This window comes from Pseudochaenichthys georgianus, chromosome 19 (genome assembly GCF_902827115.2).
Source record: "Pseudochaenichthys georgianus chromosome 19, fPseGeo1.2, whole genome shotgun sequence".
Lineage (NCBI taxonomy): Eukaryota > Metazoa > Chordata > Actinopteri > Perciformes > Channichthyidae > Pseudochaenichthys > Pseudochaenichthys georgianus.
Window position 1 is genome coordinate 20,219,301 of NC_047521.1, and position 23,611 is coordinate 20,242,911.

At 44.1% G+C, this 23,611-nt stretch overlaps 2 protein-coding genes across 4 annotated transcripts; both read left to right on the plus strand.

The window, feature by feature from the left end:
* The first annotated feature begins 21 nt into the window (after positions 1-21).
* Positions 22-7,245, plus strand: patl2 (PAT1 homolog 2). Of its 3 annotated transcripts, none has more exons than XM_034107728.1 (19): positions 22-160; positions 424-577; positions 1,505-1,767; positions 1,845-1,907; positions 2,141-2,194; positions 2,276-2,440; positions 2,712-2,786; positions 3,187-3,308; positions 3,798-3,872; positions 3,963-4,086; positions 4,199-4,316; positions 4,456-4,562; positions 4,647-4,700; positions 4,775-4,917; positions 5,064-5,220; positions 5,349-5,471; positions 5,551-5,648; positions 6,244-6,384; positions 6,502-7,245. In XM_034107728.1, the coding sequence occupies exons 1-19, from the start codon at positions 137-139 to the stop codon at positions 6,533-6,535; spliced, it is 2,094 nt and encodes a 697-aa protein (XP_033963619.1). In that variant the 5' UTR covers positions 22-136; the 3' UTR covers positions 6,536-7,245. The 3 variants fall into 3 exon arrangements, with proteins under 3 accessions (XP_033963619.1, XP_033963620.1, XP_033963621.1); XM_034107729.1 differs by having other exon boundaries at positions 3,190-3,308; XM_034107730.1 differs by lacking the exon at positions 2,141-2,194.
* Positions 7,246-13,674: 6,429 nt separating this feature from the next.
* LOC139435803 (uncharacterized) lies at positions 13,675-23,577 on the plus strand. Its single transcript, XM_071206737.1, has 21 exons — positions 13,675-13,705; positions 13,886-13,930; positions 14,049-14,099; positions 14,284-14,328; positions 14,434-14,484; positions 20,567-20,617; positions 20,704-20,754; positions 21,009-21,047; positions 21,209-21,250; positions 21,646-21,693; positions 21,830-21,880; positions 21,972-22,022; positions 22,112-22,166; positions 22,240-22,290; positions 22,367-22,405; positions 22,506-22,580; positions 22,694-22,744; positions 23,105-23,146; positions 23,249-23,278; positions 23,357-23,404; positions 23,513-23,577. The coding sequence occupies exons 2-21, from the start codon at positions 13,889-13,891 to the stop codon at positions 23,575-23,577; spliced, it is 978 nt and encodes a 325-aa protein (XP_071062838.1). The 5' UTR covers positions 13,675-13,705; positions 13,886-13,888.
* Positions 23,578-23,611: the final 34 nt, after the last annotated feature.

The following is a 23,611-nucleotide window of genomic DNA, read 5'->3' on the forward strand; positions in this document are numbered from 1 at the left end:
TCTGAAGCTTGCACAGGTGAGTTCATTTACAGTTAATGAGCCTTGCGCGCGGTATGACAAGAGCAAGCAGGTAACTTGCAGCAGAAAGAAAGTCACCGTGAACCGTCGGCGTAAAAAACACAAAAAAAAAGACACAATGAGTGATTCAGAACAGCAACAAGTAAGTCCGTATCATTAGACTGCTTTCAATTAGTTAATATTGTTGTTGTGTCAATTTGGGGCGTACATTGCATGCTAACAAGCTAATCAGGTGGTCAGCATGCTCATTAGCATATTGGTCGTTTTTACCACCATTGCTGGCAAAATGTACAAACATTTGGAAATGAAAGCTAATTGTATAGCCTGAAGATGCATTTCCGGCTTGTTTTTGAACGCTTCTCTTCATTTTGCTGCTTTGTAGTCATGTATGTTTTAATCCCACAGGAGGCTGAGAAGGAGTCCCAGCCTCAGTGGCCTGAGAATGGAGGAGAGTGGAGTGATGAAGAGGATGGGACCAACATGGACTGTGGGCTCCTGCAGGCCATGGCTGAGGAAGATGAGGCGATAAACGTCCACAATGAGGAGACGTTTGGAATGGGTGTGTAGATGTGTTTCTCTTTGTCCATTAGTTCCAAGCTAGGTACAAAAGTAATCCTTTCTTTAGATAGAGCAACAGCCCTGTTAGCTCAACAGGCTGCTGGCTCCAGCTTCATTCCCGGTTTACTTTCTCTTATATTTCTGAGGCTTAACCCTTAGATGCACGAGTGACTGGACCCTACACTCTTCCATAAGTGGGTCTAAAAGGACCCGTATTAGAGTAATGTGTTTTTTATGCCATTTTGTCATTTTGGTTAAAAATCACTTGTATTATATTTTGGTTCACACTAGAAACATTTTATATTTAATTTTTCACAATTTATAATTTTAGAAATTTCTTTTACATTTTGAAAAAAACGTTTGAATGTATTGATGCAAAGATCTCTGCTATTCTGAGACCCTCACAGTATTCCAGTCCCTTTTCAAAACTCATCTCTTCTCCTCTTGTCTACTTTATATTGTAAAGCGATTTTGAGTCCTTGAAAAGCCCTATACAAATATAATGTATTCTACTGACTGACAGGTATCAGATCTTGCTGTGTAAAATAATCAGAGAGAGGTGCCACTTGTGATGTAGTCTGTGTGGTCTACAATGAATGTATTCCTGACAGCAACAGGTGATAAGAATCAGAGGTTCCCATAGGATCCCATAGAAAAAGCATGCGTGTCATTTTTGACCCACTTATGGAAGCTTGGGGTAGTAATACAAAAACTACAATTTCTTAAAATGTGAATGGCATGATATCCAAAACATATTTTTTGAGGAATAGCTGGAATATGAAATGATAAAAAATGTAATTACAAAGATACTTCAAGAAAACCACCTCACCGGGTCCAAAAAGACCCACTTATGCATCTAAGGGTTGCAAACTCCCATGTGTAGGGATGAAATCTTCACTTGGAGTCTTTCTACATGTGTCTGTATCAGATCTGGATGCCACAGAGGACCCCAGCGTCGATGTGCTTCAGTTTGGAGAGCCGCTGCCCCCACCACCTCCACCTCTACCAGACCCTAAACCCTCACCCCGCAGCAGCCCCCCCTCCCCTCCCAGACAGAGACCACAGTATTTCTCCCGGGCTCCTCCAGCGCAGCGTGGCAGATGCAGGGTGCTGAGAGGTGGGCTGGGCAGGGGGCAGATGTTTGAAGACCCCGCTGTGATGAGGACAGTGGAGGGGAGACCCAGCATCAAGGTGATTCAGATACATTCATTTATTATGAGATTTGAGATTTGAAAGCTTAACTACATTTATTTTTTCTGCTTTTTAAGACTCTTGACAGTGCCATAGTGGACCTCGGGAATACCATATTTCATAAAAACTTTGACGAAGATGTAAGTGTCGCTTTTTTCATAAATAAAGCCTTTTTTGCTTTATTTATATTTGTTTATAGTGGGGAAACTAAAAAAACATAAATAAAACTCGGCACAAGACATGCGAGGGAACTACACTCAGACAAACCAAAAGGAAAACACCAGCAACAATTTAAGGAAAAGGCGTATTGTTCGGTTTAGATTTGCTTTGTTCGTACCGCTAATGTTTCATTGCTTGATGTTTTTCGTTTTAGTTTATGTTGCCATCTTCCACAAAGACTAGAAGAATCTCAGGATCAATACTTCAGGTTAGGATCACTAAAGAACACATTCTCTGTGGCAGTGAGTTACCTAAACAAACGCTTTTCTTATTTCATTCTGTTTCTTAGGACCGTGCTATCGTGTGTGTGATTGATGGGCACAGAGGGAGAGGGCAGCACCTGACCTCCAACTTCCGGGATGTGCCGTGTCCCGCCTCTTACTACAGGGGCCGGACAGGGGAGCTCGGAGGGTCTTACTCCAGGAGCCCGTTTGACCTAAGAGGCCCCTCTCAGGTGGAGGATTACATTTAGCAGAGCAGTTCCACATTTCAGGGTTTTCCTTTTTATTGCTATATTTTTGAAGAGAGGACCAATACCACTCTGTTACTTGTCGACAGTCTTAATGCTAAGTGAACACATTGTTTGCTGAAGATATCATAATAACCCATTGTACTGTATCAATCTTCTTCTCTGAATATCTACACTAAATGAAATGCACTTTCTAAACTGTTTAGTATACCCAAACATGTCAAGTGTTCCTTCAATTAATAATGTTTTCTTGCAGATGCATACGTCCATGGTAGGAGGATCACCTATCTTCTCACGTCAGCCGTTAACCCCACAGCAACATTACAATCAGGTTTGTTCAATAATACATTGGCTCTATTTTTGATGTGTGTAGTACTTGGGAGGATCTATTCTCAGCCCAGGTCCTCTTCTTCGGGGTCTCCTCTGCTGCTTCAATGAACCCCTATGTTTGTATAAAGCACAAACCAATCACTGGCTCTAAAGAAGGCCTTTTCATGTTTGTTTTTTTATTTATTTGACCTCAAGACAACATTGTGGATCCTGAAAGATACCACCGTGTCACCACACTTGTGTAAAGGGAGACTTGAATAGAGGGGTATTCAGTTGGTTGCAAAGCCAAAAAATGCACACTGTCAAAAAAACTAAATCAATAAAAAAGGGGCAGTCTAGCAAACGTATTTACAAAGAGTTTTTTGCATTTATCTGACGGATGTTTTTATTTTGTTCTGAAGCAGACCGGAGGCTTCATGCGCTGCCCCTCCACCGCAAAGATGATACAACTTCACTTCGGTGCCAACTCTCCGAGGCCATCCGCCTTTTACAGCCCCTCGTCTAATCCGGTACAGCATTGCAGGTGTGTCGTGGTCCCGTGTATCACACAGGGATGTTTGATTTGTGGCTGGAAATATTTGTCAGTGAAGTTAAAAGTACCACATATATGTATGACTTGGCAATCTTTTTCAATTCCTCATAAGTATATAAATCTCTTCATTGGCCTGACATTCTGGATCCTATCAAATCCCTGGCATTGCTGTGTATTTACATGATACAGTAATAAGAGTTGATCTAAGGGATGCAGCTGTACATCTCATAAACAACTCCTTCATGTCAAGGATAAATCAGGGAAAGCATTAATACATCTGAACCGGATGTACTTTGGCATCAAAGGACGTGACATATTGATGAAGGCTATACAACCAGCCACGAAACTTAACAGAGAATAGTGGACACATCTCATATAAAACTTAATTTCTTGAACCAGAGCCACTATCAGATTCACCCTAAAACTGTGGAGTGTTAAACTAATCCGCTGTGCTTTTTAATTTGATTGTTTGACCCACAGATACCCCGGTCCCGTCACCATGCTCCACCCACAACATAGACGGCTTCTCAGTCAAAAACAACGTATTTTCCAAAGGTGAGTATTCAAACATTCCAAACCATTTCATATTCAGTATGTCGCACAAAAGGTAAAGGCCTATTTATAAAAACAATATGACCTCTGTAGAAAAACAGAGGACTGGGATCCTTACTGTAATCTCATGACGGCCAAAGAGAAGGAGTGGATCACCCGGCTGCAGATGATCCAGCTGCAGAGTGAGAATCCGTACCATGAGGACTACTACTACCAGGTGGGAAATATTAGCTCCTGCGTCTTCTTTTTTTTTTTTTGTATCAGAAAAGCCAATTCTAGAGTGCATTACCAAATAATTTCATAACTAGAAACTTTGAACTTTGTTTTAGGAGTACTACCGGCGAATAGAAGCTAAGATGGCGGAGGAAGAGCTGGGCATCAGGAGCAAGAGGGAGCCGCCTAAACTCACCACACCTTACATCACGAAAACGGATGTTTACGCACCAGGTTTATCATCAAGCTTCACCTTTTCATGTTATGAACTCATGTTGTTGCATTTGTTTTGCCAGCCTGCAAATGTCTCCTCGAGGAACTCTTAGTGCTGAACATGTTTATCTGCACCTGTTAAAGTGTTTTTCCCTTGCAGTGGTGCACATTGAAGGCTCTTTGGGTCAGGTTGCCGTGTCCACATGTTACTCTCCTCGCCGGGCCATCAGTGCAGTCAATGCAGTCCAAACTCAGGGCCCGCTCGAGGTGACTGTTTATGAGAACCATTTGTCCTATTTTTAATGTATTTATCTGCTGTTCCTAATACGGAGACATATTCCCTCATTACAGGAACAGAAAGACATCAAGCAGCAGCGGTTAGAGGTCCTCAGTAAAATAGAAAAGGTACCTGCCGATCACTTGTTTTGATCCAGGTGGATGTTATGTATTCACCTTCTCACACCTGTTCTGCCCTGCAGTTGTTCATGGTTCTGTTGGAGGTGGAGGAGGCAGAGAGGATGAAAAACCCCCTCTTGTCTGAAGCAGAAGAAAGGAGGGTCATGGAGAAGTCCCAGGGCAAAGTGGAGCACATCTACTCCCAGCTGCAACATCACAGCACCCTGTGAGTTGCACACACCCTGCCTCCAGGGGTAGATCACTGAGAAGTGATGCATTTTGGTTAAAGTGATATTCATTTACTTCGTTTTGTTAGCTTTTGTTGTATAATTTTGATGGATGTTACATTTGGTCAATGATGTTTCGATGCAGAGATTCAGGAGTGGAGTTTCTTCCTTTCCTGCTGGTCTCAAAAGGCAAAAGGCTCCTCGCCCGTCTGCTCCCGTTCCTGAAAAATAATGCTGCTCTGAAAATCTTGAGCATAGTGACCTCTAACCTTCCTGCACTGATGGGCAGAGATCCAGAAGAGGTAGGGGTTAGAGTCACTTGACGTTGTGTGTTAAAAAACGCCAACTTTTGATAATTATGTTTCGAGCTTAGTTCAAAAGATCAGGAATAATCTTCCTTCTCAAAACCTTAAAACAATATACATTTCAGGCCCTTCCAGTGCTCTACCCTCCTCTTCGCAAAGTGATTGGAGGCCTGGCGTTCAGTCAGCTGATCGGCATCCTCAAAGAGCTGACGACATACGAGTCTCTGACGCTGGCATGTCAGAACAAGGTCTGAGCTTTCTGTTGCTCTTTGGCTTTTATTTAATGCCACTTTTGCATCAATGTTTTGTGACCTTTTGTCCTTTCAGTTTGGACTGTCCTTGCTGTACGCTCTGCTGTCCCACGGAGAGAAGCTGCTGTCCTCAGGCATTCCTCTAGAGCCCAGCATCGGCGACTTTGAGACATGGTGGGGCTTTGAAAGCCTTTATTCTGTGATGAATCATTTTAACATCCTCATACAATATTGACCTTTAGGATTGACCCCTCTTAGTTGATTAGTCTGCTAATTGGATGTTTTGTCTTAGTTACAGAAGTATTTGAAGCCTTGTTCCTATTCTGAATGATATCCTTTAGTTAATACAATATTCCAACGGATGTTTTTGCGTGATTATTCAAGTTTCAAGGCTTTTATTGTCATGTGTGCATAGCTACAGTGTAGTTATGACAATGAATATCGGAATATCGTAGGTCACAGGCTCCTCCAACAGTGCAACACAATAAAATAGATAAAATAGTACACGTGCATAAAATGGAATATAATAGAAACAGAATATGACGCTGAAACTGTGCAGAATAGTCTATATACAGTAATTGCAATATTGATATATATATATATGTGAGTGGCAAACGGATGAATGTTATGTTTGTTCTTTCAAAAATTCAGGTGTGTAACCTTCTTATGGCCTGTGGGATGAAACTGTCCCTATTAGTGATAATTTGATTAAATCAACTCGATAAAATCACGAGCCCTAAAGACATTAGTGTCCCTTTTTGTCTTTCAGGACGGACACCATCTTCCAGGTGGCGGGACAGCTGTCCGAGTCTTCTCTGGTGGAGCCGCTGCTCATGCCCTCCAACCTGCTGACTCTCTTCTGCCGTTACCTGGACAAGCGCACTGTGCACCAGCTGAAAAGCAACATGGAGTAAGTCCCTTCTTTACCTGTTTTGATACAAAAGGAGTATATCTTCACATGGTATACAAATGCAATATTTATTCTTAAATGCAGACCAAAATATCATTGTCAAATATCTTTATCTAGGTCTGCTACTGGATACCTGGCTCTTGCATCTTAAGGTGGACTAAAGAGACGTTCAGCTAATGCCCAGCTTGGGATGAACACTAGAGTTATAGGAGAAGCAAAATGCTGAAAGGCTCCTCAGTGCTTATTCACAAAAGAAGAATGTACAAAATGCTTTGATGCTTATATTTTTTCCTCCTCTTCCTTATCCCTTCACATTTTTGCACACCGTCTGTTTCCCCTTTTTTTATTTCCTTTGTCTGATCGTTTTACTTTCCTCTCTTTGGTCTCCAGTAGGTTACAGCATTGCAAGTTATTCTGAAGTCGCAAACCTGATTTTTCTTTTGTTTTAATAACAAATTGCCATCATTTCATGAGATATGCCATATACTGCGTTGGTAACATTAAGGAGCAGATGGAGCTGATTTCTTCATTTGTATTCTATCCGATCCCCGTTACATTCAGGGCGGAACACGTACTGAGATAAATGTGTTGGATTAGATATTGGGGACCAGGTTGAGGATTGTATAGTATTTAAGATTGTACAGCTGAACCTTTCTGTTCATTATTATAATAATAATAACTATGAAGGTAGTTGTCATGGCATAGTCCGTCAACTTAAGCAATGCAATTTTGATTTTTTGTAAAAAGGCATGCATTGTGTCCAAATGTATAGTGATACAAAATGAGATGTATTTGATGTCATTTTTATTTATTATATTATTTTGGAAACCGTGATCATTTATATTGCACCCTTGTAGAGCACTTGCAACACAAATAAAAAAAATATCTTTAAAAAAGAGTCACAGTTGTATCAAGTCTGCAGAACATTCAGAGCGCACTAACCATGGAGGACATTTGGAGTCCACGTCCTAGACTGGATTTTACTCGAGTCTGGTTTAAGTGGTGCTGCGGGTCTGTACGCACTCACTCATACTTCAGGGAAATAACTTGAAGGGGCCCTATAATGCTTTTCCCTTTCCTGATTTATATATGGTTTGTGTGCATGTAAATGGTCTGCAAAGCCTGACATCCCAAAGGTCCTTTCTCTCCCACACACTCTAATGTTGAACTAACATGTTTCAGAAGCCCTTGAACAGTTTTAACATGGTTACAAGTTTAATCCTACATGCTAGCATTTGATTAGGTAAGAAGAAAAGGGGGAAATGTTATTGCATCCGATAGCCCAAACATTAAAGATTCTGTGAACGAAACATGAGAATAAATTAAGATTTAAGTAGGCAGCGTCCATGAAGGCCATGGCTTAATTATGCTATGAATTTACTTTCAAATCGGAGTGAAGTCTGTGATCCTGATTACATATTCTTTTTTTTGCCGAAGGGAGTTGAGGTTTAACTAAACCAATAAGCCGTAGTTCTGTCCTGAAACGCCAGTGTGTGACATTCCTACAGGGAGAAACCGGCAGCGGGACATGACGTCACTTTAGACCCGTTACAGGGGTTTTCTATACAGAGCTAAACTTGTCAAAATAGAGTTACTTAGAAAAAAGATTCACAAATACCCAAGGACAGTTTTACCAAAAGTAAATAATTACAGGAGGTGACTGCGGTGAGGAGGAGAACACCAGTGGTGACAGCAGACAGGAGCCAAACATTGATAGTTATTTGAATGTAGTTATAACGCTGATTCTTGGTGCATTATGTTAGCGCTGTGCCAGCAGGAACACTTTGTAGTGATATGTGCACTACACAAGGCCTCTGTTTCTACTGAACCACGGTTAGCTCGTTCTCCCTTAATGTGTTTTGGTTTGTCACCGACCATCTGGAAAAAGGCTCCATAAAGTGTTGCCAGACATTGAATATTGTTCTTATTGATATATGGGACCAGCGTGGTTAAACGTTCTCGCCATGTATGGTAAAAATAAATAGCAGTATACATTACAGTTAATATTTGACGATACACATAATACTGTAACTAGGCAACGCTGTATTTAATAATGTGCTTTTTAGTTGGGGGGGGGGGGGGGGTCAAGGAGGATCACTTTGATGTAAATAACAATTGCTATATTATGTCTTTGAGATGGTCCAATGTAGAGGTGTACCTCGAACAATGTTACAACAGATTAACCTTAAACGAGAACATTTAATGAATTGTGTTTATTGCTTGTCACAGCAGTGCTGCAGTGTATTGACGTAATATGATTATAAAGATTATTACAGAAAATTGATATATTAAGACCGTGAAACCATATTGTTCTTGTGTATAAAGTAGTTGGTAAATGAACCATACTTTGGTGTTCTTGCACTTCATCCCTTCACCAGTACTTTGAAGTTATTTTCTTTGACCCACCTCCTGCTCAGACCGCTCTGTGCTCACAGCTTATTTATTTGCAGCAGTTTTGAAGCAATGTTTTGAATTGAAGTTGTATTTCCAACCAGCGTTAAACAGCTGGCAGAATCCACTGGCTGTCCACCAAACACTGAGTCAGAGCGCTGTTGGCACTCCTGCCTCTAACAGCTGCACACATCTGGGCAGGGAAAATACAGCGACACGGCTGTGCAGTCAGAGAATCCTTGTCGAACAGTGGTTGCTCTGTGGTCTAGAGCCCATGTGTTTTTCCCGGTACACAGAGCGACACACTAACATCCTGACCACCAGCTCAAACTAAACCCTATGAATTATTACATTAACCAATACAATCTGGCATGTGTCAGTTCATCATGTGTGTGTTAATAGTTTCTGTGTTCAGGATGGGTATTGAAAGTATTGGGTACAAAATTATTTGTGTTTTTGAAAACACAAATAATTTGCCACGGGGTAGGAATTCTTCATTTGATATCAATGCCATTGTGTCTTCTGTAAATATGTGTAGGTAAATATTTAAATTACCCAGGGCTTTTAAGCTTTATGACCGTTTCACCTCTGAAAGGTTTAGTACAAACATGCATTTTCCACTCCGCACAGCTGTCACCCACAGGAGCTACATGCCTGTAAAAGCTGCTCCCAACAGGGCATCTTTCAACAGTCTACAGAAATGTTAACGGCTCTGTGAGGCACGCTGGTGCTTTGAGCTAAATGCTAACATCAGCATGCCAACTTGTGCACAATGTAGAGGCTGGAATGCTGATGTTAAAAGGAACAGTTTACTCACAAATCGTATATATTCCCGCTTAATCTTAGATTACTCAAACTAGATTGTTTTGTTGTGAGTTGGAGATGGCAAGGCTTGGGGTACCAAAAATACATTTGAAACTCAAAAGCAATGTCTCTTTCTAAGAAACCATGACATGGTTACTAAAGATAATCCACAGACCTTGTCAATATTTTCATGTAGGAACTATTTTCTTTGGAACATTTCCCTCCTAACATATTCCCGTTCATGCATGTGCTGAAATGGTAAAAACAAAGATGTTCTTATGGATCTGGTGGTAAAGGATTCCTCCTCTGGGGATCATGAGTATAACAATTTGTATTTGTATAAAAAAAGTAACCATTGGGCGGTGGTCTTGGCAACTGGAAGGTCACCAGTTCAATTCCCGGCAAGACCAAGTGCTACCGAGGTGTCCCTGAGCAAGGCACCGTTCCCTACACTGCTCCCCGGGCGCCGTTCAAAATGGCAGCACACTGCTCCTAACACTAGGATGGGTCAAATGCAGAGAAACAATTTCCCCACGGGGATTAATAAAGTATATCAAATTAGATGAGGGTTAAAACGGATTATGTACTTTTTCAGATATCTCAAGTTTACATGCACACGTTTAATGTCAACTCTAACAACCACCATGTTATTACATTAAGTATCATTATATGGGCTTCATGACATCCTACTTTCATTCCATTATATGCCTGATGTGAAACACCACGGCAACTTAAATATTTCCAAAATTGATGACACTGAGGGATTAGAGGAGGAATTGAAAGACACATTTGTTACCTGGCGGTGAAAGTTAGACGGATGGTTGTCAGTAGCAGCGGAGATGGTGAGTGACTTTGTTGAGAAGCCAAGTATGTGAGAGGTCTGGGTGGGCTGCGAGGTGAGACGTTAACCTCTCCTTGACCCCATAAGAAGAGGATTTGGACTTTGAGTGAGGAATCTATGTGAACGGTGAGATATCTCTCTTTTTACTCCCTTTTCTTTCTTTAAATATACAAGGGGCCGCTCTCACTAACTGTGTGTTGGCTGCGACCATGGAGACATGACGGACTGATTGAGGCTGAGGATGAAGCTCGCTCACACTTTCCATCATTCCTCTATTAAGAGACCTCGCTGTAACTTGGAGTGATGTCATAAAGTCCATTCACGAATAAAACTGTTGAGCTTTCTGTACATACTATAAACTCCTTCTTTGTATTTGTTTAAGACACAACATTCCTGCAAAAACACTTTTACAAATCAAATATTTGACTAAACGGTTTCCTTTTCAGACGATTGCGTGTAGGAGTTTAACTTTGTTGGGTTCTGTCACTGGTGCAGACATTAAAAATGATTTATGTCTGTTTAGCACAGCATGTCAGAAGTACACGTTTGTTTTATTGTATGGTGTGAGTGACTTGTGTCATTCTTTACATGCTATATTTGACTAGACTGCAGTTCATTTAAATATTAAACATTGCACGGTTTCTAGTGAAACCCATTTATTTATGCTTTGCATGACATTCGGAAGCGTTGGCCTTTGCTGTGAGGATATATACAGTTTGAAAATATTTTTGATAGTCTGTATAAACAATTTCGATTTTGACAGTGATGTTTCTGCCTTTAATCCATGTTGTGTGATGCTCTGTCAAGACTTCATCAGTCAATGTCCAATCTGCTGAGCTCCCGCTCTTTGCTCCTCTATGTCTCCCTTTAGTGTTAATGTACTTTAAGTGCCCAATTATTTAGTTAGTGTGTGTGTCTCCCAACAAGTGGGGGAGGATCTGGGGAACAGGAGCATCTATAAGCAGAAGGAGGGGCGCTTCAGACGGAGTGTATATGAGACCCTCACAATCACGGTACGTTGCCCACTTCAGATCATCTGCTTCACTCTCATTCTCCTGCTGGGTCCAAAACATTTCCCCCTCCAGGTCCACTATGATGGGACGACTACTTCTTCAGAGCGCCCTGATCCTCTGGCTGCTGCAGACGGCGAACACACTGGGTGAGTGAAGGGCAGAGGGAAGGCCTCTCCCGTAGTGAGGCATATGTCAAATAGTGGTATCGCCAATATATTGCCTTAACATTTTACATTCATTTGAATGGCGTGTATTTTCAATGAACTAAATGTAAACTGCTTTACTTCTGATGGATTATTGCAATTAATTTAAGATGCATTACCTGTGTAGAGTTTGCTAGGTTTATTGGTGAAATAACAAGTGTTGCACTATTGTTCTATAATTAAAAAATATTCAATAATATTGCTTAAAACAAAATGCAACACAATAGGGGGAATGAAATGGAGTAAACGGTAATGTAAAATAATTTTTTTAAACACAAATGAAGGCACACAACTAAACGAGCAACCGACTGAAAACAAAATGGGGAGAAGACATTTGGAAAGTTAGCTTGATGTTTCAAAGTCAAATGGGCCAGTTTAAACCTTTAAGGAATCATAATCCATAAGAAAAAATCATTAGTTTATTATAGGGAGGTGATGTGTGTCCTGTGTTGTGCAGAGTCACTCCGGTTGGTTTTGTGTCTGGTCTGTTGAAGACGGGAGTGAAACACTTGACTTGTGATTTATAAGCTGGAATTTGGTCAAGGATGATGATGATAATATCTACTATTGCAACAAAAGTCTTCCTCTGTGCTTAAGCCAGAAGTCGAACAGGAAGCCCTCTGAAGGACCACATGAGTGAGATGATGTGTGTCCTTGCTCATTTACTCTTGCAACTAAAATCGGCCATTGCAGTTCATTTCATGACAGTGTCATATTGATAAATCCTGTTATTTTTGTGCTGTCGGATTTAGACGGTTCCAACTGTATTTTGCACCATTGCTGTTTGCTGTTTTCAAATATGTGTTTTCTTCTGTTGGTAAATAATATTCAATCTTTATCAGAACTTAATTTTGCAATAATGGAGCATTTAACTCCCAGAATGGACCAGGTGAGAAACTAGCAAATGGTTGATTGATAATGTGTTTGGAAAACAAGCTACAAAGAAAGTATCTATGTACAGTTTGCATATTGTAAAAAAAAATTGCATTCTAGAAAGACCCGAAGCGTAAAAGTGTTCAAATGCGGCCCCGCTGCATGCTTCAGTCTCGTACAGTGAAACCGTACAACTTGCTTCATCCCGAGGAGATGAAAAGATGAGACGAATGTCTTTCGGGCGCTGAGGTTTGCCTGTCACATTTCAAACGATCATGTTAAACTGAAATCTTAGCAATGCTCGCTATGTAGCTCTTTCCTTTCCTCGGCCCTCTCCCAAATGTTCTTGTGACGATGCGAAGCAGCCATATTCGTTTCTCTTTACCATCGGCCTCAGTTTGTGAAATCAAAGGCAGCTGGGCTTCGGTGGCAGCAGCAGTCTAAATATAACATCCATCTGTGAGGAGGGAAATAATGGTTTTACTGCTTGTACACAGTCGCTCCATTGACTTCTGTAGAGCCGAGGCTGGTCCGTCCCAAAAATCTGCATCGGAATATTAACTCAACCTCAGACTGGATTCCTTTATTACAATCTGAGGGGAAAATTCATTAAGTGACTTTACGAAAAGTGTTTGGGTCTGGAGGGGGGCTGAACGGGCTGAACCTTATGTTTCACTTTTTAAAAAAAGCCAAGTCCTCCAGGAGGTTATTCTTTCTTCCTTCAATTTATGAACAAAGGAGTGGATGTTTTTCCAAAGCTAAATGTTTGTCTTCTCCCGTTTTTATACAATATTAACCTGATATAGTTTAACATCGAATGTCTTGTGTTTAAGGTTATGGTGCTCAATCTGGAGTACCAAATGGACATGGGCTACAAACTAATGGTAAAGTCATTACACTCTGTACACTTGTCTCTTTATAAAATGCATACAAATTATTTATTGAGTGGGATTTCCACTTAAGCTGAAACGTTTGTTCACACGTGTCATGTTTGTTCTAGGAAATGTACCTCAGAATGGTGGAGCTCTGGGACGAATGCTGATGCCATCGAAAGGTAAATAACAGCCAATATCTCCAGCCATGAAATCTTCCGTCCTGAGGATTATTTTATTTATAAACAATGTTTTTTTTTTTAGGTGTGGGTCAGCCAATGGGTGCACAACATGGATACGGTGGATACCCCACAAAAGGCATAGGTTAGTGATGCATACGCACATACATCTGCACGACAGATTAATGTGATTATAGACATTTTCCAAATGCAGTTGCAAGTACAAATAGAGCTAAATCTAATGGTAAATGTGTTTCACAACATAAAGTGCAAATATATATACCTTGTTCTAACTTTTTATCATCAAACATCTCATATATTTCAGGCTATGGTGCTGCGGCTGGTAGCACAAATGGAGGAGGAAATAAAGGTAAGTTCTGTTAAATAGGTATTTTTAGTTTATTGAAATAAAATACTGTCATTTATACCTCTTTTAGAACTTGTTTAAGGATATTTTGCTTATTCCCCCCCCCCCTTTTTGTTGTCAGGTTATGGAGCAAAAGCTGGTGCGACAAATGGACAAGGTGGCAACCCACAAGGTATGTACTACGATTACAAATTTAAAAAAGACATTTAGCTGGAAATGCAAGATTGTCACCTATTTTACCCCCAATCTACTGTTTAACTCTTAGGCTAAAAAAGTGGATGTCAAAGTTGTTTTTTGCTCTGTGTCTTCCATTGACTCTTCTCCGATCTCTTAATGTATTGATTTTAATTCAGTAGGAAATCCAGCAGTCCTACCCAATGGAAATGGAGGACAATCTAATGGTAGTTGTAACACATCTCTCAATTAGTTTTCCTCTACTTTACAATTTGTCCCAGTGTAACTTATTGAATATTTGCTATTATAGTCTCACTGTGATCTTTTTGAAGGATATGGTGTTCAAGCTGGCCCTACCAATGGACAACAAGTTAAAGGCAATGGTATGAAACACACACACACACACACACACACACACACACACACACACACACACACACACACACACACACACACACACACACACACACACACACACACACACACACACACACACACACACACACACACACACACTGAGGTTACCTAACTGTAACCCAGCTTCTATGAGTATTGGCGCAGCCCTCTAAGGCTATCGCTATTGGGTTATCCCTCTGCGCCCCCGCGCAGTACTGAAAACACTTGTAGTCCACGCCCACCGCTAGGTGGGCACCACCCTCGGGCCACCTTCCGGTATAAATAGGGAGGTTACCCGGTGATCTGCTCCCATACCATATAACTTTTCTTCAGCTATTCGTAGAGCCAGTGGGGCCCGGCACTTAGAGGGCTGCGCCAATACTCATAGAAGCTGGGTTACAGTAGGTAACCTCAGGTCTATTTCGTATATGGCTTCGCCCTCTAAGGCTATCGCTATTGGGTTAAGGGCGAAGCATGATGTAGTCTGCGCCCCACTGGGTCCGTCCAGCACTAGAAGCACAGACACACCTGCTCAATAATACATCCCTGCCTGTTGTGCCATGCGTAATGGCACCTCCCCGTCCCTGGAACATAGCAAACATACCTGTTTTCCTGACGGGGTGAAGGCTGGGAACAATACATACCGACCGCTGTGAGAAGTAGAGACGAAGGTCCCACCTTATCCTGCGATCATAGAGGGGGAACAGCCGCTCTCTCTGCGCCAGCCAGGTAGGAGAGCGCTCAGCTGGATCCCTGACGTTACTCACTCTAATCAGACACTTCGTACGAAGTGTATTAGAGGAAGGGGAACATCCCTCTCCTACGAGGGGAAAAGGCCGCTCTCTGTGTGCCGAGAGGCAGGAGAGAGGCGCTCAGCTGGCTCCCTGACGTCACTCACTCTGACAGGACACCCAGTACAGGGTGCGTCATAGAGGAAATGGAAACATCCCTCAAATAAAATTGAATAAATGAACAGGGGGAAGACCAAGATGCAGCCGTGCAAATATCTTCCACTGACATTCCTCCGCTCAACGGCGTGGAGGAGGAAATTCCTCTGGTTGAGTGCACTTTGATATTCTCCGGGGCTCCACCCCAGATGAGACATACGCCTGTGAGACCGCCTCACACAGCCAGTGTGACAGCCGTTGTGTAGACAGAGGTTGCCCGATAGAGCGCTGTGCGCGCCACATAGCAGGCCAGCGCGCGCACCGGGCAGAGGAGATGAGATGTGGCTTCTTCCTCCGATTTATGAGGAGGCGGAAAAAACCCATCCAAGGTGATCACTCTTGATCTAAAAGAGCTAGTGATGACCTTTGGCATAAAGGCTGGGTTAGGACGTAACACAGCCAAACTGCCATCCCCCTGGATCCGGAGGCATGACGGGGCCACAGAGAGAGCGGATAAATCACTCACCCTTTTCGCCGATGTTAGAGCCAAAAGCAGTACTACTTTGGCTGATAACATGTTGAGGGGAACCTCCTCTAAAGGTTCAAATGGGGCTTTGCATAGTGCTCGTAACACCAAAGCCAAATCCCACTGAGGCGCCCGTGCGTGTGACACCGGTCTGAGTCTTCGTACCCCTTGCAGAAACCGTTTCGTCAGGGGGTGACTGAACAACGTCCCTGTTCCGAAACCCGCGTGACAAGATGATATGGCAGCCGCATACACCTTGATTGTGCTGAACGCCAAATTCCTGTCCAACAACAGCTGGAGGAATGACAGCACGTGAGGCAGGGGGCACGTAATGGGGTCCAGGCTTCTCCCTACACACCAACGCTGGAACGCTGCCCACTTGGCTGTGTAGGACGCTCTGGTAGACGCGGCCCTGGCTCCCTGAATGGTGCGTACAACATCTTGAGAGAGACCCCAGCTCTCTAAGTGTTCCCACTCAGGGGCCATGCCCATAAGGGCTGGCCTATCACTGGGTGACTGCAGATCGCTCCCTCCACCTGTGAGAGAGCGTCCCCCCGCCACGGAATCTCCCACGGCCTGCCTGACAGCGTACGCTGTAGGCATGGAAACCAGGAAGCTCCCGTGCGTTCCGGGGCTATCGGGATCACTGACAGCCGCTCTTCCTGCACTCGGTCCAGGAACCGAGGAATCAGCGGGACTGGTGGGAAGGCGTACAGCAGTCTGGGCCATGGCCGATGTGCGAACGCGTCCACCCCCAGGGGTGGGTGTTCCCGTGCTGACAGGGAGAACCAGAGCTCGCATTGCGCGTTCCCGCGTGCGGCGAACAGATCCGCCTCCGCTTTCCCGAACCGGCCCCAAACCTGGGCAATCAGTTCGGGATGGAGGCTCCAGTCCCCCTGGCGAGGACCTCTGGACATGAGGTCTGCCCCTCTCCCTGTTCAGCTCTCCAGGCACATACAGTGCTCTGATGGAGAGCACGTGTGCGCGCGCCCAGATCAACAGCCGTCTGGCTGTTGATCTGGAGCTGCACTGAGCGTACACCCCCCTGGCGATTGATGTAGGCCGCCGCGGCTTTGTTGTCTGTGCGAATCAACACATGCTGATTCCGCAGCAACGGGGCAAAATGCTGAATTACTCTCCGCACGGAGATCAATTCCAGCACGTTTATGTGGAAAGACATGTGAGCCGGCCACTGTCCTCCCACTGCCTGCGACATGCACGTTCCTCCCCACCCTGAGAGAGATGCGTCTGTGAACACCGAGATGTGTGACGTAACTCTGCCCAGGGGAACCCCCTCTGACAGGACGTGGGGACTTTTCCAGTATGTTAAGTCTGAACCCACGGACAGAGGGATGACCACCATGCGCATCTTCTGTCGTATGGGGTCGATGCGCAGGCTGATGAACCACCTCTGCAGTCTCCTCATGTGTAGGAGATCCAGGGGCATCACCACGTGACCTGCTGCCATCATGCCGAGCAGCCGCATCACGGAGAGTGACGTCACCACGCTGCGGGGTATGACACGTTGAAGGAGAGCTGTCAGCGTTTCCACTCTCTGCCGTGAGAGTCGTGCTCTCATGCGGGCTGAGTTCAATTCCACCCCCAGGTAAACAATACTCTGGGCTGGAACAGGACAGCTCTTTTTCCAGTTGATCATGAAACCCAGCTTTGACAGATGCGATATGAGTTGTACCTTCTGTAAAGCCGCTTCCTCCCTGGAGCGAGCCAGCAGCAGCAGGTCGTCCAGGTAAAAAGTACTCTCATTCCTCCTCTGTGTAGCGGCCGTAGCGCCGTCTCTACACACTTTGAAAAAGTACGAGGAGCCAGGGAATAGCCGAATGGCAGACGGTTGTACTGGTACGCTATTCCCTGGAACGAAAACCTCAGGAATTTCCTGTGTTTCGGAATGATGGGCACATGGAAGAAAGCATCCTTCAGGTCTATAGAGGTGAACCAATCTCCCTGGTGAACACACTCTAGCACCTTTTTGACCGTCAGCATGTGAAAAGGTCTTTTCATTATTGCCTCGTTGAAAACTGACAGGTCGAGGATGGGTCTCATTCCCCCTGTCTTTTTCGGGATAAGAAAATAGCGGGAGTAATACCCCTGATTTTCTTCCTCCTGGGGAACCCTGGAAATAGCCTCTTTCAACAGGAGTTCCCGTAGCTCTGCTTGGAGCGCAAGATACTGTTCTCGGGATGTTAGGCATGTCACCTGTATCCCGTTGAACTGTGGGGGGGTGGAGGCGAACTGCAGGGTGTACCCTCTGCTGATCAGCCTGTGCATCCATCCGTCCATCAAACACAGGCGCTGCCACGCCAAGAAACACTCTGACAGTGTTCGAGATGTGTTGTGGTTGTCATGACGACGAGCCACTCCAAAGCCCTCGCCGCCGCTGCCCGTGAGGCAACCCAAGGTGGGCCTAGAGCGAAAGGGCTGTGCGGACGCCTCCACATGCTGCGTATCACTCCGCCTCGCATCATGAGACGTGTACACGCTCAGAGGATGGATGGAGGTGTGTGCAGTAATATCCACATGAGGCGTTAACACTGCTCTCATGGGCTTATTATGACCGTGTGTAGGTGGCGTATCTTGGACAGAAGAATGCCGCGAGGTCTGTGGTTTAATAACCGAAGAGTCATAACCATCAGAAATCTGTCGCGAACCATGCCGCCTACTAATGATCAGATTGGAGGCAGTTGGTGTAATTATTGTGCTCCGCAGCTTATTAATCGATAGATTAAATAGCGCAGGCTTTTGTACCGAACCCGGCTGGCTATTAACCGACAGGTCATAGGCAGCTCCCAGGGTGGGGGATATGTGACACACATTTGTAACTGAAGACTCAGACCACATGTTGGGAAATAAACAACTTTTATTTCGATCACACTCCCCCCCCCAAACCGTCAAGGTCGGCTTTGTTTTTTCGGCGGCTCTCGTGGATAGACGCCGAACGGGAGTACCTCACTCCCTTCTTACCCCCCCTCTCTGGTGGGGGCCCGTCGTTGCGGGACGGTGCCCTGGAGGTGCAGGTCGGTGCCCTGGAGGTGCGGGTCGGTGCCCCAGCCGCCGCTGACGGACGATTCTGACGCCTGGGTTGCTGTTGCTGCTGGTGTCTGTCCGTCTGCCACTGTGGCCGGGTTGGCTGCTGCTGCTGCCGCTGGTGTCGCTGCTGCTTCACCGCTGGCTGGAGCCAGCCGATGTGCTGGCGGATGTCCTCTGCCTGCTCCGAAGCCGCCTTCATGGAATCAACCATGGCCAGGAACTGGGGCCCGAACAGCCCGTCCGAGCTGATCGGAGCGTCCAGTAAGACCTTCCTGGCTGGCTCTGTGACCGCTGCCTGCTGTAACCAGAGGTGACGCTGGATCTGTGTCATCCATGCCGTAATCCTCGCCTGGGACACCGCCACGGCTGCGCACAGCGTGAGCGCCGTGCTGGCCGCCTTAGCGATCTCCTCCGACTCCTCTGGAGCCACGGTGGTGGATCGCTCGACCAACGTCACCACCGAGTTGGTCAGCAAAGCGATGTTGTTTGCCGCTGCTGACGCCTGGAACGCACACTGGTGCGCCCGGTCAGCCTGGCGGGCGACATACTGGTCCTTGGGGTAGGCCAACATAGGGTGCCGTCCGGCGACCAAGTTGGCCTGTCTTACCCGGAAAAATGCCGTTAAGCTCGGTTCCAGAGCGGGGGTGGTTGGGAAAACCTCATCTGTGAAACCCTCCACCTTGGTGAAGGGGACAAAGGAGGCCACCGGAGCCCTCAAGCTCCTCGGGTTCGCCGCTGCACCTTCCTGATACCGCCTAATGGCGGGGAAGCGCGGCCAGATCGGATCACTCCTGCCCGTCTGCACCCGGGAAAACACGCCCACCATGTCGTCCAGAGCCACCCTCTCCCGTACTCGTGGAACGGGGAGACCTCTACATGCTGATGCCTTGCCGATTATTTCCGGCAGCTCCAGCATGATGCCTCCCAATGCCGGTAGCGCCGTGGCCACGGAGAAGGGGACCACGTGCTCGACCGCCACCTCTGACTCTAGTTCCGACCCCGTCTCCCCCGTCCGGGGAAGAGGGGGAAGGGGAGAGCTGCATGGCGAGCCCTGGAGGGAGGCGGGGAAGGAGTCGTCCGACTCCTGCCCCCCACTCGCCTCCATAAACAGGCTGTCCTGGATGGGCACCTGCCCACCCCAGACGTCTTCCTCACCCGCAGCAGCTAGGGCGTCCGCCCTTTGCTTCCTGTCGGATGAAGGAAGACGCACACAATGAGGACATGCGACCTGCTGGCTGAGAGCCGCGTCCGCGTGCTCTGGCCCCAGACAGGCTGCGCATATCGGATGCAAATCATAGCTCATAATGTAGCCTGTATTGCACGAAGGGCTGGACACACTCTTTATTGCTCATGCTGTTGCTTTCTCGTGCTTCAGTAAACTGCTGGTTGCTGAAGAAAAGAGGGAGCAGATCACCGGGCAACCTCCCTATTTATACCGGAAGGTGGCCCGAGGGTGGGGCCCACCTAGCGGGTGGGCGTGGACTACAAGTGTGGCGCAGAAGGGTAAACCCAATAGCGATAGCCTTAGAGGGCGAAGCCATATACGAAATAGAACAGAGTAAATTCACTGAACAAAATCCCTGTTAAATGTTTTATTGTGTTCTTCGGCAGGCTATGGCGCACAAGCTGGCCCCAATAATGGACAACCAATTAAAGGCAATGGTATGAAACAAACACTAAAACACACTTACACACACAAATATGCTAAACAACAGCACTGTTACATTTTAAATCTCTTTCTGTGGCAGGTTATGGTGCACAAGCTCGTGGAAACGGCGGACAACCAACTAAAGGAAATGGTATTGTAGATATAACCTTTATCTATACTTGCAAACACACGTCTAGTGTTATGATAATTGAAACATTTACATGATATACATACATATTAATGAAAAAATACAGTATATTAAAAGAAGACATGGAAATAGTATGTAATACTGTGACATCTTGTCAGCTTGAATTGCTGGTATCACAAGAATAGTGGCTGAAATGTTTTTGGGGAGAAATCATACACGCTGAGATGTAACTACACTAAACTGTCTTTAATCTGCAGGTTATGGAGCACCAAATGGAAACAGAGGTCCTTACACCGGTAAGTCCTGTTTCAATATTTCCTGTCGACAGACCGTTGCTGAATTTAGAGTACTTGACACATTATGTATTGAACTGTAGATTATCTGTTTGAGGTCATTCTACTATTGTGCAACATTTCGAAATGAATCTCTTAGTGTTGGTGTCTTTAATTGGCTTTAGGTTATGGTGCTGCTGCTGGAGGGAATGGAGCTAAACCCAATGGTGAGTGACCATTAATAATTTTATTTATTAAGTTACAAATGACAATATAAATTCATGGAAAACTATTTATATTTTATATATATGTTTAGAATAAAATGTGATGTAGATTTGAAATCAGATACACTTCCATTAAGGGCTGAAACTTATATTTAATCATGGATTATATATAATTTTTCTGATTAATACATTCACTACAAAGATAATTGCAAATGTGCATCACATGTAATGAGTCCTCTATGTAATGTTTCTAATGATTCATAGCACAACAACCTTTCTGAAACGGAACGACACTGACCTTGTGTAAAACCCAGTCATGGCAAACTAATTGGCCATCGAATAAATATGTGTATTAGAATTGTCTTTTCTTTGAGTTTTTGTGTTTTAACCACTTGTAGGCAATGGCGCTGCTGCTGCAAATAAAGGATATGGAACAAAAGGCAATGGTAAGGAAGCTCCCACAGTATTTTAATAACTATCTATTGATTGGATGTTGATGATTCTATCTGGTGAAATGATTGTTGGTTGGTCTTAAACTCTGTCTGTGTATCATAGATGTATTAAATCTCTCTTTTTTGCCAGGCTATGCTGGTGGAGCTGGTGTACCAAATGGAAACGGGGCTAAAACCAATGGTAATGTCTGCCAGAAGTGAACTTTAAAGCACATATTTAGGTAAATAAATGAATGAAATAAATCTAATCTTTGAATATTATCGTCCTTTAGGTCAAGGAGCCGGAGCTGTACCATCAAACGGCAATGGAGGAATACCAAATGGTAGGGATTGGTTAAGAAAGGAGTTTTGGCAGTATAAAACAAGTTTGTCTGTTTACGTAACTTAAGTATGTCTCCATTTAACAGGGCAGGGGGGAGCTGGAATTAAAGCTATGAAAGCATATGGACGACCCACTTATGGCGCAGGTAACTCATCTTCTGCTGCCTTGTTTTCCAAGTTATTGTAATATTTACTTTAATGATACATGTGTGGTTTAAGGTCAAGGAGCGTCCAGAGGGATGGGAGTGCCTCAGCTTGCCAGGAACCAAGGTGAGTGAAGGCCTCCTCACAGAACTGAAGTTACTACCTAATACACCTGTAACAATGTCTTTATTTGTTCTTCCAGGATATGGCGGCAATGGTTATGGAGCTCAACCCATGGGAGGTGAGTCATTCATCATAAGTCAGGGCATTTTGACATGACTTACAGCTTGAAGAATACAACTTAAATGCTCTTTTAATATATATGTTTCCTGTTTTTATAGGCTACAATGGCGGTTATGGGGGCACCGGTTTGGGACCTCGGTATGGAAACCGAGGAATGAAGGGGCCAAAGCAAGGTATGACTGTCACACGTGTTGAATGAAAATGATATATTAGTGAATTTGGTTATTTTAATGTTTTGGATTACATGTTACTCCTCTGAAGCCTTTTTGTTAATTGTCAATCTCAGGCTATGGAGCTGCAGGTGGTGTGCCCAATGGACAAGGTGCAAAACCCAATGGTAAACCTATAAATAATATCCAATAATATAGTATATAACACCTATAAAAGAACAGACAGGCCTCCAATTATTATTATTATTATTATTATCATCATCTTAACTATTCAATTTAAATTAGTTTTTTTTTAACTATTAATGTTATGGAAACCCCTGTGGCGGAGCTGGCAAGTTCAATGACATATAAAGAATATTTTAACCAATATCGATCTCTTGCACCACGTTATGACACCATTTTTGAAGGAATAGTTGTGCAGCTGTTAAATAGGAAAACATTACCATATATTTGTTTTAGAAAATAAAGACTTGAAATCTGAGAATCTGTGAATTTCCACATAACTCTGTTTTTCTTTTTTCTTTAAGGTAATGGTAATATTCCAAATGGGAATGGCGCCAAACCCAACGGTAAGACTGTCAATTATTTTCTAAATGTATTTATGATATCAAATACTTTTTATAAATCTATTCAAGAATATGAAATCGAATGCTTTCTTGAATGTGTTTCAGGATATGGAGCTGCAATGAGACCCCAGCAAGGTATCCTAAACGTTCACGTTAAAAGAACAAGTTAGATATGATTATAGATGGTTTTTGTAATTATTTGTTTAATCATAGGTTATGGAAATGGAGCTGTTCCCAATGGATATGGAGCTAGACCCAATGGTAAATGATCGCATTTATAGTTCAAGTGTTGTAAATGTACCTCATATACAATAATGTTGTATTTTTCAGTGGGATGCCATATTTATGTAATGTTTTGTATGACCCAAGGTTATGGAGCTGGTGCCGGAGCTGGAGCCAACAAAGGCTATGGAGCTAAACCCAATGGTAACTGATTGTATTTGGTGTTATGAATGTTTCTAATGTGGA